Source organism: Platalea leucorodia, assembly GCF_965183815.1.
Source record: "Platalea leucorodia genome assembly, chromosome: 9".
Taxonomy (NCBI): domain Eukaryota; kingdom Metazoa; phylum Chordata; class Aves; order Pelecaniformes; family Threskiornithidae; genus Platalea; species Platalea leucorodia.
The window spans coordinates 22889238-22904526 of record NC_138831.1 but is presented as its reverse complement, the minus strand read 5'-3'; the positions used below and the strand labels follow the sequence as shown (position 1 = coordinate 22904526).

General features: G+C 40.1%; 1 protein-coding gene across 1 annotated transcript; it reads right to left on the bottom strand.

Annotated features, from left to right (window-relative positions):
* Positions 1-6082: 6082 nt before the first annotated feature.
* Positions 6083-7501, bottom strand: HRH1 (histamine receptor H1; the record flags this gene model as incomplete). The annotated part of the gene is made up of 1 exon (XM_082321689.1): positions 6083-7501. One exon carries the CDS (start codon positions 7499-7501, stop codon positions 6083-6085), a length of 1419 nt encoding a protein of 472 aa, XP_082177815.1.
* Between the last annotated feature and the right edge of the window lie 7788 nt (positions 7502-15289).

Below are 15289 nucleotides of genomic sequence, written 5' to 3'. Positions count from 1 at the left end.
TCCCCAAGGCTGGAAAAGATTTTATCCCTTTTTGGTCTTTGTATTCTCTCTTTACATGGAATATAAAGGAAACACTGATGACATCCCATCAAAATAGTTGGAATGTTGTTTCCCAGTCTCCACAGAACTATAACCTAGCTTAGATTCATAGTCTTTGAACAGTTCCAGTTTCATAATGCGGTTTACGAAACAGCCATCAGCACATTAACATAGGTCATGAGAAATAATACCAATACAGGGCAGAGGGACACTCTTCTATGAGCCCACATCCCCTTATTATCTCAACTAGACATGTCATACCTGAAAAGAAATCAGACCCTAGGAGTTATATTTCTGCACAACAGTTGTAGCTTCGGGGAAATGGGAGATGCATCTGGTAGGCTTGCAGTCTTGGACTATCATTTTTTATACAGACTAGCTGACCTGGGAAATAAACTAGAGATTTATACATGAAACTCCTGATGTATACATATGAGCATACCACAGTGAAGTCTTACAATGTAAGAGAAAGAGGCAGCTTCAATAAAAGATCTCTGTGTGCCTGGGACCTTTAGAAAAGTGGCTATAACAAAGTTAATCTGAGATTTATGCCAGGCTTGATTGATTATTGCAGGTATGGTTTACCTTGTGAGATCTTCCTATGAGCAAAAAAAGGTGTCTGTAATAAACATGAGAATAGTAATCAACTGGAAGACAGGCTCTTTAAAAACAAGGAACAAATCTGTTGGGTGTTTTTGGCACATATTTCTGTAGATAGGACTTTTAATTTCCCCACGCAAAATCTTGCAGCAAGGGGAACTCATCCTGGAATTGAAGATGAGAATAAAATAGAAGCGGATTCAAACTCATCCGTTCTTGGCGCATATGGACTCAACATGTTTTGGAGAAGATAACTTCTCAGAATTATTTTGTTCAAATTAGATTCTGTTATAAGTTTTAATGAAAATAATATTTATTTACGTTTATATAGTGCTTTCCATTTAAGGATTTAAATGAATTTTATACAACGTTCTCAGTGAACAAGATCACAAAATATAGGCAGAACCTGGCAGAACTATTCTATCAATTTATTTATGAAAAATACCGTCAAAAGTCATCTAGTCCTATGCTGTACACCTATTACTGCTGAAGGGGTGGGACACTGCAAAATTAAAAGTCTGTTGTAGAAATGAATACTAGAATCAGTATTGGAAGAATGTAGGAGTATGCTGAAAAAGGTATCATCTTGCAGTTGCCATGTTGATAGACTTCTGTGAGCATGGTCACTAATTTCCCTGGCACAGGTGGGTGCCTCCCCTATGAGCACTTTGATATGATACAGAGAAACAGCGGTTACCCCTCAAAGAACTGAGTTGAGGGCCTATTCGTATATAGTAAGGAGGAAATTAGATTGCCAGGTAGGAGATCTGAGTTTAGGTCCCAAGTCTGACTGTGTTGTTTTTGAAGACTAAGTTATGCCTGATCAAAACAAAAGGTATTTGATTGTACTCAAGGCATTCAATTTAATTACACAGTAGGCATTCATTTTAATTACACAGTGCTAATGTATAACAATGGGTGCTGTGTATTTCTTTTAAGGCATATTTTAATTGAAACATATCAGAGTTCAAACACAAGATATCTTGGTAGACAAAACAAAATGATAAGGGATACAAATCTTGTTAAAAATGGAAACATTGTTAGACTTACCAGATGTCAATATGGTTTTAACCATTACCATACACAAATGTACATCTCTTTCAGTGGGAACTCTTTTTAACTGGTGGAGATCTCAAATGACAATTTTGTAGTAGCCTGGTATGTGTGCTCATGTGTCTTGTGCATGTAGAGAGTGTACATCTGACATTTGATTTTTTTATATTTCTATTTTAGGCTGTAAGATGACTGTGTAGAAATGATCTATTCCAGTATCAGGTATGTATAATTTTTAAAGATAATTTGGAATTTAGTATCAGGAGTGTAAACTATTTTCATGAGCTATTTCTCTCACAGTGTTAACATTAATTGTTCTTTTTACCATCTAATTCTTCAATAGACAAATAATTTGATGAAAATTAATAATTTTGTCATTGTACTTAAGGAATAAACAAAAGTGAATATGTTTGCATAGTATTTAAACTTAACTTGGCAATTCCAAATATACTAATTCTCATTCTGGTGGAGGGAATGCATGCATTGAAACTTTCAGGTGTATTCTTACACCTCATATTTAAGAACTTAAGCCATCCCAGCTAAGTTAGGAGGATAGTCCTCTAGCATCCCTGATAGCAGTGGAAAGATACAACAATCTGCAGAATTTGGGACCTGCTCTAGAACTATTCAGAAGTGTCTACAGTGCTTCTATATTAATATTTTAGGATTAGAAGTAAATTTTTAAAGTGAATCTTTCAGTCATTTTCATTTATTGTGCTATCACAAAGTGGTCTCACAGAGCATGTAATGGAGTCCTTTTAGATGATGGAATGAAGCCAAAATGTGCACCTACACTAATGTTTCCTTTATTGAGTGTCACATTTCCTGAAAATAATATGGGAAAAGAAACATGTACTAGATGGCAGGATCCACTTGCTAATTGCACCCCTCCTTTAATAAACTTCAATGATACACAGTATTTGATGCAGAAACCCAGAATTCTTCTCCTTACCCGCTAGATGTCACCATTTACACAGAAAAAATTGCGAGAATATATTTTTCTGCCTGTTAAAAGGGAGGTTGATTGTTCTGACCACACCTTAATCAAAGTAGAACTCCAGTCCAAGAAATTCCAAGAAATCTGTTATGTTCTTTTAAAGCTGTGCATCCTCTGACCTTGTTTATTAACTGGCAAACATTGAAAATATTTTACAGGAAACGATACATGGTTTCCTTATTCCATATTCTCTTGACGCTTGGCCCCACGTGGTAGTAGGCTTCTCCATTCCTTACCCTAGTTTGCTTTCCTCTGCTTCTCTTACATCCAGAGCCATTTGAATTGCCTATTCATTAAAATAAACTGATAAATCCTATTAGGTACCTTGCTAATTGGAAGTTTTAAATAGGCAGTATCATCTTTTCCTATTTTATTATTATCTATTATAGCTATCACATCAGAGAAGCCCACTGTGACAACTTCCCCTGTCTTTATTATTAACACAGTTACACTAAGATTATGGATAAAAATGAAGGGAGATAAAAAATATTCAGGCAGCTTTATTTGCCTGGGTTTAGCTGTTCTGTGTTTGAATGTTCTTTAATTGTACCAGAGGTGTTCTTTATTATAATCATCATAATTTTTAGACCAATTTTCAGGGATTTTGTTTAGGTTGCTGTTTCATGTATTAATACATTTTAAAGTCAGAAAAGGCAACTGTCATGATCAAGAGGATAGACTTCTTGATAGCTCTAAGTAGCCCTTGGGTGAGCATGTTTCATCAGTGTACACTAATAACTGTAGCTGACTTAGTGTGCTACTTTTTTATGTCCTCAGGGATAGGAAAGATCATAAAGGCTGTGAATCTGAGGAATTGTTTGTGAAAGGCCATTGGATTAGAACATATGTTTCAAAAGATGCTGCTTTGTAGTCCAAAAGAAAGCGTATTTTACTACTTGTGCAGATACTGCTCCCGCAGTGAAAAAGTTGTCTGAATTCTGGAATAAATTTTGCTGCTTCTATATTCTGTCTCTGTATTTTGCCTTTTTTTCTCCTAGATTTGAGTTCCCTAATTGCAGTTTTTCCTGCATGCTACTTGAGACCAAAGTCAACTAATCTCTGAACCTTGTATGATACATTGAAATAGACTGAATTTAAGTTTATTCCTTTAACACCTTTTTCCAATTTATTAAAATGCAGAGATATTAGGGCTTCATTTAATATTGAATACTTTAAATACAACTATTGACATTCAAGTGTTTAATTCAGAGAAATAAAACTGACAGAGCATAGTAATACTTTGCATTTAGTTAGTGTATTATATCCAAAATTTATGAGCATCATGCAGACATCTTAAGTGTTGCATTGTTACTGTAAGTCTTGTCATATTCACTTTATGAAATAGGCACATGTGGCACAGAGGGACTGTAAGTAGCTCGAGATCATTAATTAAGAACATAGAATTCAGGATTTCTCCTCCAACCATTAAACTACCATTTTTCACTTCTGATGTAGTAAAGATATTACACAGAACATCCCTTCAACTCATCCCACCAAACTCTTGACAATACTCAGTTGAAGGAGTTCCAGTTCCATCAGAACTTTGTTATATTAAGCTAACTGAGCAATTTCAGGAAACATTCAGGAAGTGGTAAATTCATCAGCACAACAAAATGAATGGGAGGACATTCTTTTTACGTTGAACCTTCAGGATGCCTCTGTAATCATCCCTCCCAAAATGTATGGAAAAACTTACAAAAACTCACCATTACATGCAAATATGACTTTAGCTGTTGAAGTTATCTGGTTCTGGGATTTCTTCTTAAAACTAACATACTCCACAGTGTTTGCTCAAAATGTTTCTCTCAAAATGTTTCAGAAGAATAGGAATGAATGCTTTACTGGTGTGCCATAAACAAGGCGGTCTTGAGATATTCGGCTAATAAAGGGTCTGAGATCTCCCCTGCCTCAGTTCTCCTCCCCGCTCCTTTATCTGTATACTCTTTTTTTTTTATTTTAGTGTAAATGTTCTGTGAAAATTTAAGCTTCTGATAAGTTAGCTCATGCAATATATGCCACTGTGTACTTTTTTGCTGAGGAGCTATGTTTTCTTCCTTTGGGAGCAAATCTGTACCTGACTGCACTTAGGAAGAGGGGACTGATTCCTGCTGTACAACAGGGCATGTCTGTTTTCGAGAATTAGTACTTAGAAACAGTTAAATCAATGGCTGAGCAAGTGAATGCTCAGTTGGTAGAGTGAACCTTAGCTGCAAACTTCTCTGTCAAGGCTGCCTCCCAGCTTTTCCAGATGAAGCTGTTTTTACAGATGCTTGTCATTCAAGTTGTGGACGAGGCCCTGAGCAACATGATGTAATGTCAAAGCCAGCCCAGCTTTGAGTTGTAGGTTGTACTTACATGTCTTCCTGAGATTCCTTCCAACCTAAAGTATTCTATTATTGTGTGTTTTTCCTGAAATATTTTACAGCATTTACAGCATGATTTATAAAATGCAATTAAATATAAAGGATAGAAAAGGTAAACATACTTCATGAATTTTATTTTCTGTTTTGCAAGCTTGAGTTGTTGCTCATGCGTTTGCCTCATTATAGTAGGAAGAGTTTGCCTACTACAAGATGTATGGATTAGTATTGCCACTGCACGCTTAGGTTATTTGCCAACTTGTAGGAAAAAGAAAATATGTCTATATAGTCTATAATGAACTATATTCTGTAAGTCTAGAAACAACAGCATACCCTTCTTGAATAGATAGTGATAGTACGTTGAGTATGGAAAGTCTTAGCAAAATTTCTAGGACATAAAAATACTATTTTTTTCAGTAAAGTTAACATGTACAGGTATAAATGAAGCAAGCATGATATCAAAGGGATACAGCAGGTTACAATATGAGTTGACATTTCAAAAAAGTTTATGATTTGGGGGAAGCTATAAATAAATGGGGTAGATTTTTTTAAACAGTTGAAGCTTCTTTCTTTGACTATGCAAAGTACCTCCTCTTGCAGATCTCCCTTCACAAGCAATGTGTTCCCGTGGAGTTAGTTGAAAGAGAAAAATATATTTCACCAATCACAGAAACCTTATTCTATTTCTTCCTTTTCTGTAGCTGAATAGTTTATAATCACTGAAGATCTCTATTTGTATCTCCAGATTTTGATCTACACAATGAAAGAGGTAATCTCAAATTTGAAAATGTGTACAACAGTGTAACAGTTCCGAGATTGCCCCTGAGTTTTTCAGATTCCTGATCTGAATTAGTTCTTCTTCAAATGTGTTAAAGCTGTTAAATGCACGTTTCCCACTTTTACTAACACTTGTTTATAAATTACAGTTTTTCAAAGTCTTCTACTTTATCCATGGTGTTTGTCTTTGAAACGGGAACATTTTGTTTGGTTGAACTCTTGAGCTGCTTTTTAGCTCAAAAAAGTCAGACCAATATCAGTGAATGTGAAGAATCTTTTTGAATGTCTTCTTGAAATTCTGGTTACAAAGAGGATACAGGAATGGATTTAAGGTGGAGTTCACATAGCCAAGCCATATAGTGAACATGTGTAATTTCGAAAATTGTTCATGGCCATGGAAAGCTATTACCATAAATAATACAAAATAGGGAATCCAGCAGAGCATAAAGGTTGCCATTATGGCCCCTAACTGCTTAGCTGCTTTCTTCTCCCTGTTCCCATGCAGTCTTTGAATGTGCCTTTTGGAATGGGTATGCAGACTTTGCCAGGTTTTCCTCAAGTAAGACAGTCCACTGTTCTCAGGCTTTTCCTGAGGACTGCAGGCTCTTTCAGAGTTATGACTGGGGTGCTCTTCGCAGGGTACCTCGTCTGTGAAAGTATGGTTGTCTGATGCATCACTTAAGTCACTGTCTTGTGAGCAAGGCTCCTCTTCATTTTTGTTGTCTTTTGTGACACACACACACTTCTTTCCTGCTTTATCCAGGCCTGGCTCAGACTGGGCAGTGGTGAGAGGAAAACAGCTCCATTTACAGACTTTCCTATTACTTTTGCTAACAAATGGCTTTGAAGACTTGTCGGGATTACTGAAATGAAGCTCTGCCTCCATATTTTCAGGCTGAGGGGAGCTTTGCTTGTCCTTTGGAGGGGTGTTCTCATCTAAGATTTGCTTTTGGAGGCAAATATTTTGCTCATCCTTCATCTTATTATGATGCATGGGTTTTTTTTCTGAGAAAGACCGATGTGATCCATCGATGAGCTCTCGGTGCTGACAGTGTTTTCGAACAGCTCTGAATATTTTATAGTAGAACCATAACATCAAGATAGAGGGTAGGTAGAAATTGACAATGGCTGTGAACACTTTAAACCAGGTGACTTTAGAGAATTCAGTTTCACACTTGTTTGCCTCTACCTTCCTTTCCCCATTATTAGCAAAAACATGCCATCCTAGGATTGGAATGACCCACATGAAAGAGAGCAACCAAACCCCCAAAATCATTAGTGATGCTCTCATTTTTGTTCTATACTTGAGATATTTCAGTGGTTGCTGAACTGAACGATAGCGGTCAATGCACAATATGAAGAGATTGAAAATGGATGCAGTACTGGCCACATAATCCATTGACAGCCAGAACAAACAGGCTGGTAAGCCTAAAGTCCACACAGGGCTTAGGAGATAAACAATATTCAGGGGCATAACAGCTGCACCAACTATAAAATCTGCAATAGAGAGGCTGACAATGTATAAATTGCCAACTGTTTGCAGCTTCTTTTCAGTTTTCACAGCACATAGTACTAATATATTCATGACAATAGTGATCAGTGAAATGCTTCCCAGGAACAGACCTAGAAGAGCTGAGTGAGGGTTAGTCAAGTTCTCTGTTGTGTTTTTTGACATCTTTTGCACAAGAACACAGAATGCAAATCAGAGATGTCCAGGCCTTGGAAATTCAGTCTTGGTTTACACTCCTGGATGAAAACGTGTTGGATTGCTTTGTGATTTTTATTTCCAGAACTATAGAAAAGAAAAGAAATATACTCAATCACTGTAGTACTAAAATAAAATAATAAAACTAATTTGTTCTTCAGCTTAGCACTGTCCCTTTTAGGACTTTCCTAAATGATTAATTTTTACAACATTTTACACATGGGTAATTTAAGATATGTTCTATGAAAAGTACTGATGCAAGGTCCATGAGCCAAGCCAAATTGGTTTGCAGAGGTGTTTCATGGGGCTTCATATAATTCTGACCCCAGAACCTGGAGAAGAGATTTCAATCCTCACTGTTTGAATTTCTTATATCTCAATAAATAGCTGATCATGAACTATAACATAAACTATATATTGGCAAACCAATTTAAAGTGTGTTAATAAAAAGCAAATTAACATGTTTTGTACTAAAACCAGTGATTATTCACAAACTACATCTAATAGTTTGAGAATACAGCAGTTGGATTTAATTATCCACCAGTAATCATAGAATCATTTAGGTTGGAAAAGACCTTTAAGATCATCGAGTCCAACCATTAACCTAACAGTGCCAAGGCCACCACTAAACCATGTCCTCAAGCATCACACCTACGTGTCTTTGAAATACCTCCAGGGATGGGGACTCAACCACTTCCCTGGGCAGCCTGTTCCAGTGCCTGACTACCCTTTCAGTGAAGAAATTTTTCCTAACATCCAGTCTAAACATCCGCTGGCACAACTTAGGGCCTCTTGTCCTATCACTTGTTACTTGAGAGAAGAGACCAACACCCATCTTGCTACAACCTCCTTTCAGGTAGTTGGAGAGAGTGATAAGGTCTCCCCTCAGCCTCCTCTTCTCCAGGCTAAATAGCCCCAGTTCCCTCAGCCGCTCCTCATAAGACTTGTTCTCTAGACCCTTCACCAGCTTGGTTGCTCTTCTTTGGAAACGCTCCAGCACCTCAAGGTCCTTCTTGTAGTGAGGGGCCCCAAACTGAACACAGTATTTGAGGTGAGACCTCACCAGTACCGAGTACAGGGGGATGATCACTTTCCTAGTCCTACTGGCCACACTATTCCTGATACAAGCCAGGATACTATTGGCCTTCTTGGCTACCTGGGCACACTGCCAGATTAAGTTCTAGTTGGGCTTTGGCCCTTCTAATTTTCTCCCTGCATAACCTCATGACATCCTTGTAGTCCTCCTGAGTTGCCTGCCCCTTCTTCCAAAGGTCATAAACTCTTTTTTTCCCTGATTTCCAGCCAAAGCTCTCTGTTCAGCCAGGCTGGTCTTCTTCCCCACTGGCTCATCTTTCAGCACATGGAGACAGCCTGATCCTGCACCTTTAAGATTTCCTTCTTGAAGAACATCCAGCCTTCCTGGACTCCTTTGCCCTTCAGGACTGCCTCCTAAGGGACTCTTGTCAACCAGTCTCCTAAACAGGCCGAAATCTGTCCTCCAGAAGTCCAAGGTGGCAGTTCTGCTGACCCCCCTCCTTACTTCTCCAAGAATCGAAAACTTTCTCATTTCGTGATCACTATGCCCAAGATGGCCTCCAACCGTCTCATCACCCACCAGTCCTTCTCTGTTTGCAAACAACAGGTCCAGCAGGGCGCCTTCCCTAGTTGGTTCTCTCACCAGCTGTGTCAGGAAGTTATCTTCCACACACTCCAGGAACCTCCTAGACTGTTTCCTTTCTGCTGTATTGCATTTCCAGCAGACAACTGGTAAGTTGAAGTCCCCCATGACAACAAGGTCTGGTGATTATGAGACTTCTCCCAGCTGCTTATAGAATATTTCATCTGCCTCTTCATCCTGGTTGAGTGGTCTATACCAGACTCCCATCATGATATCTGCCTTGTTGGCCTTCTCCCTGATTCTTACCAATAAACACTCAACCCTATCATCACCATTATTAAGCTCCAGACAATCAAAACACTCCCTAACATACAGGGCTACCCCACCACCTCTCCTTCCCTGCCTATCCTTTCAGAAGAGTTTATAGCCATCCATTGCAGTACTCCAGTTGTGTGAGTCATCCCACCATGTTTCCGTGATGGCAACTATATCATAGTTTTCCTGCTGCACAATGGCTCCCAGCTCCTCCTGTTTGTTGCCCATGCTGCATGCATTTTTGTAGATGCAATTGATCCTGCCACTTCTTTGGGTGAAGAAGCGCTAATTCCTACGTGACCATTCTCAGGCACTTCCATGGTTTCTAACACATCCATAGCCCTTCTGTCTTTCCTGCCACATGGATCTCCATCACCTACCTCCACTGAGATGGCAGATCAAAGGACCTCGCTAGCACACTGTCCCTCAAACATAGGCCTGCTGCCCTGAGGCTTATGGCTAACAAGCCTGGTTTTATCCTTTTCACCCTTCAAATGTAGTTTAAAGCACTTTCAATGAGCCCTGCTAACTCCTGTGCAGAGATCCTTTTTCCCCTTTGAGACAGGTGTACCCCATCTGTCGCCAGCAGGCCTGGTGTTGTGTAGACTGACCCATGATCAAAAAACCCCGAATTCTGCCAGTGACACCAGGCTTGGAGCCTGGTATTGATCTGCTGGCTCTTCCTGTTTCTTCCCTCATCCTTCCCTGCAACTGGGAGGATCCCTTAACCAGTCATCCCAAGGCCCTGAAGTCTCTTGTTTGCCCTCGGACTTCTGGTTGCAACATCATTGCTGCCTACTTGAAAAATCAATAATGGATAACAATCTGAGGGCCGTACCAGGGTCGGAAGCTTTCTCTTCACATCTTTTACCCAGGCCCCAGGGAGGCAGCAGACTTCCCTAAGAAGTGGGTCCGGTCTGCATATTGGGTCTTCTGTTCCCTTCAGAAGGGAGTCTCCTATGACAACGATCCGTCTTTTTTTCTTTATGGAAGCAGTTTTCATGCAGGGCATAGGCTGACTTAACCTCAGCGACACCTCCAAGCTAGGTGAACCGTCATCCTCATTACTGTTCAGTTCCACTTGCAGAGCCTCATACCTATTATGCAAGGGCACCTGGGACGGTGGGCAGTCACAGAGGAGATGCGCCTGCTGTGCCGGGCAGGAGCTTGTTGCCATTGCTCCCTAACCCTTAAGTCACTGTGTTCAGCCAGGCGGAGAGAGAATAGGGAATCCTCTGTATCATGCGTCCTGTCTGCCTGTTGGGCCTGTCTCAGGGAAGGCAGGGTGCAATTCCACTAGTCTCTCTCTCTCGCACTCCCTGATACTCCTCATCCTCCTCACCTCCTCCTGGAGCTCTGTCACTAAGCGGAGGAGTTCCTCTACCTGGGCGCACCTCCCACAGGTGTGCTTACTGCTGCCATGTGATACTGGTGTAAGAGCAGGGCACACCCTGCAGCCTGACACGTGGGTGGCAGCGTGTTCCTGTCGGAGGTCTGTCTGGGAAGCTGCATCAGTTGTGGTGGGTGCAGAACTTAAGAGAGGCCATGGCTTTCTGCCAGGTGGATACCATTGCTCCCTGGTCAAGCTGGCAGAGCTTCAGCACCCTTCCTGCACGCCCTTCTGCACAAACTGCCACGCAAACTGTCATGCAAACTGCCATGCTATGCCTTTGCTGATGCACCACGCCCTGTTGGTGGTGCTCCTGGTCGCTCGCACTCCCTAAGGGCTTATTTTATACATGGAGGAGGCTTGGCCACCGTTGCTCCTGAACATGCCCAGGTCTCGTCAGCCGTTGTAGCGCAAGCTGTGGGCTCCTGGCGGGTCCCTCGGCTCCCCTGAGGTTCCACTGGTTTGGGAAATCCCCGTGTGCACTATGCTAGAGCGCTCCACTGCCAATCGTGCTGGCACCAGAGCTGCTCACCTCGGCAGGGGTATCATATGGTGTCAAGCGACAAGGTATTCCAAACAATAAAAAGACTCCATCCATTATACACCTTTAGCTGATACAGAGTCTCAAATAACTCCTCAGGTTGCAGCCAGTGCCTATGTTTTCACTAGTAGGCAGTCGTTCAAATTATAGGTAATGGGTAATCTCTTCCTACCCAATTTAGGCTGACACAGATTTCAAACATTTAAAGATGCCAGCCCTATTTTATTTCAAATACAAACTAATAAAAGCTCAGGGTGTCATGGTTTAACCCCAGCTGGCAACTGAGCGCCACACAGCTGCTCGCTCACTCCCCCTCAGTGGGAGGGGGGAGAGAATCAGAAGGGTAAAAGCGAGAAAGCTTGTGGGTTGAGATAAGAACAGTTTAATAATTAAAATAAAATAAAATAAAAAAAAAAAATTGTAATGAAAAGGAAAACAACAAAAGAGAGACAGAGGAACAAAACCCAGGAAAAACAAGTGATGCAACTGCTTACCACCCACTGACCAACACCCAGCCCGTCCCCGAGCAGCGATCACTGCCCGCCGGCCAACTCCCCCCAGCTTATATACTGAGCATGACATCATATGGTGTGGAATAGCCCTTTGGCCAGTTTGGGTCAGCTGTCCTGGCTATACTCCCTCAAAGCTACTTGTGCACCTCCTCGCTGGCAGAGTATGGGAAGCTGAAAAGTCCTTGACTTAGTATAAGGACTACTTAGCAACAACTACAACTAAAGCATCAGTGTGTTATCACATTGTTTTCATGCTAAATCCAAAACACAGCACTATACCAGTTACTAGGAGGATAACTAACTCTACCCCAGACAAAACCAGGCTAAGGGAAAATAATAGGATTTTTCAGGGTTAATAAGCATCTTGCAACCTCTCAAATGTGTATAAATATAGGGTCTTTTAGGCTGAAGTTTACAAGTCATTCAGGTGCCTAAGAGACACATGCAAGAACTATTCTCCAGTAACTTGGAGAAGCCACGTCATTCCTGCATGCTTGCTGTTGCTGTTTGCTGCATTAAAGTGGAAAGTAAACTGAAAATAAAAGGAGTTGGGACTGAACACATAGCAAACCTTTCCTTTATGCCTAAGAAAATATCTTTATAATTAATCTTTAATAAATGACCTATCTTTATTTGCTTAGAACTTTGGCATGAGCCATGTGTGGAGCCTTCAGAATGAAAATTCTTTAACATCTTCTGTATTGCCATTATTAGAGTGCCTAGGAATTCCAGTACATGCACTGCAATTAAAAAAACAAAAGGACAACCTACTAAACACTCACCATGGCATACACAAAACCTCTTTTACAGTGGACCACATCTGCCCAATTAGGCTTGTTTTCTGGTCATATTCATTTCTACATACTATTTTGCAGGTGTTATCAAAGAGTGGCAGATTTCATTTGTGCAGACATAGTGGTATGTAGATTTATGGTGACTTGATCTGCATCGGGAAGCAACTATAGATGCATACTTCACTTGTGAACGTAGAGTTTATATATTAAGATCATACACCTTAATTATAAAATGTGTTATTTCTTCCATTTTCTAAACCAAGCATAGTAACTCAAATATTGGCAATAAAAGGGGAAAGGATAGAAGGGAAAGGAAGGGAGGGAAGGTAGAGGTAAGAAAAGCACCTTTTCAAAGTTGAGTAGATATGCTATTCCATTATCTAGAAATTCTCCATGCCTTTGGTATCTTGTACTTCCTGACTGCTAACTTCATGAGTTGATCTAAAGTCCAAAAAAAGGATTAAAATATTTTAAATCCTGGAGCATATGATCAGTTGACCAATTCTATCTCCAGGATATACAAGAAAAATGTCGGTGAGGGTGATACATATTTTCTGCCAGTTTTCTCTTATACTATTTGTCTGAGATTATGTTCTGGTAAATCTCTTAAAGCAATGAGGAAGGAAATAGAGACTGTAGACATATTAGGTCAAAGTATGTACACAACTAACTGAGAGATATGTATGGGATTTCTCATCCTTGTTATTCTAAATATGGTCAAAACAATACAATGCAATAGATTACTCAGTGTTAATTTTATGCTAACTTTATCTCTGTCTAATTCCAGTAATCAGGGTTGACCTCTGTGTGCTTTCTTACAAGCAGCCAAATTCTTTCTTCCTTAAGCTTTACTTACAAGTGCCTGGTATTACGAAAGAAGATGTGTGCTTGGTAGCAGCAGCATCCGTAGGCAGAGGAAATACATACGCTGTGGAGTATGAACTCAAGAGCTGTATTCTGTAATTCTGTATTCTGTACAGCCTTCAGGTTCTGTCATGTATAGTTCTTCAGTGACAGCTAGTCACAGATGTCAGAAGATCAGAGAGGCCTCAAGCATCTCCTGTTTGAGAACGAGAAAAGAAGTTACTCCACGGATCTTAAACCAACGTGTCTGGTGATGGGAAATGGTTATATCCCAGTCTGTCATTGTCTTTCTTTCCACAGCTATACACTGTAACGCCCCTGCTGGAGTTAAGTACACGGGGCATGGTCAAGTAAAGAAGATGATGTTAATTGCTTAAGGGACTTTATAAAGAAGTGACTGATCTTCACCCCCACATATTTTCATTCAAATTTATGGCAAAGTAAAGGGAGAGAAGGCAACTTTAACTGAGTCTCCAACAAAAGAATAACAGCAAAGAAAGGCATCTGGTTAGATAGCTCTCCTTGGTTATTTATGAACCACATATGGAATAAAACATAGAGCAGGATACAGTAAATGATGCTGACTGCTTCGCAGACTTTCTCTTTAGCACTGCTGTGGTGAGGTGGGGTAGGATTTAGGAAGCAGCCTGCAAAGCTTGATCTGGATTTAGGAGCACTTCTGCTCCAAAGAAGGCATGAAGGTCTAGTACTTCAACTCATGCTCCACTTTTATTAGAATGTCTTTTATTAAATGACAAATCTTGATTACTTTTCTGTTTTGGAAGAGCTTATACAGGCTATAAAAATCCAAGAATGATGTTGGGAGATGCAAGTCATTTGAGAATGCTAAGAACAAGAAAAATTCAGGGTAATGCATTTACTCTTTTAAAAATACGCATGCTAACAGGTACTCCATATTTACAATAATTCTGTCTTATAATGTAATTTTCATGACAATGTTATCTGAGCAGTTCATAGTCCCTGATGGATTTTATCTTCTCTGCTTTATAGAGAGCTGGCTATGTACTATTAAATTTTAAAGTGAAATTGAGTAACAGGTTAAAGTGATCTGCTAAACATCATACAATAATGTTAGACCTAAAACCAGAGCACTTCTTTGCTCTCCAAACAGTGTCCTGACTACTATACTGTTTTTTTCTGTCTAGACTTCGGGTCTGTATTCATTCAGACAGCCTAGACAAGCAACGTTGATTTAGAAATTTTTTTTTTTTAAACTTTAATGCAGTGCAAGCCACTTAGTCTGGCTTTGACCTGACATCTTCCACTGTAATAAGTCCACTTACATGATAGGGTCTAATGTGGCTGGAGTGGGACTATACCCAGTAAAAAACATCTACAGTATTAATCGCTGCAACAGGCTTGCAAGAACCATTTGCCCTCGACTAGAATGAGTAGATCTTGAGGCTGGATGAGGATATTGAAGGTTTACACTAACATTGCATTTTCTCTGTTGAACAATCTGTGGTTTTCACATATGATCTTTTACAGCCCTGCTGTTGTAAGTATTCCCCCACCAAAGACAGTGTTGTAAGGCTCTGGGTATTTTATGTTTTGGAGTTTGTTGATGAGAAAACAAGCCACTCTAAGAGGTAACTGGAAGAGGGTCTCATTACCTTCAGCATGAAAGTTGTGTACGCGGCACATACTTCCTACCTATCTAGTTTTATTTGAAGCTAAATTGTACCTCTGAATCCACTAAAAAG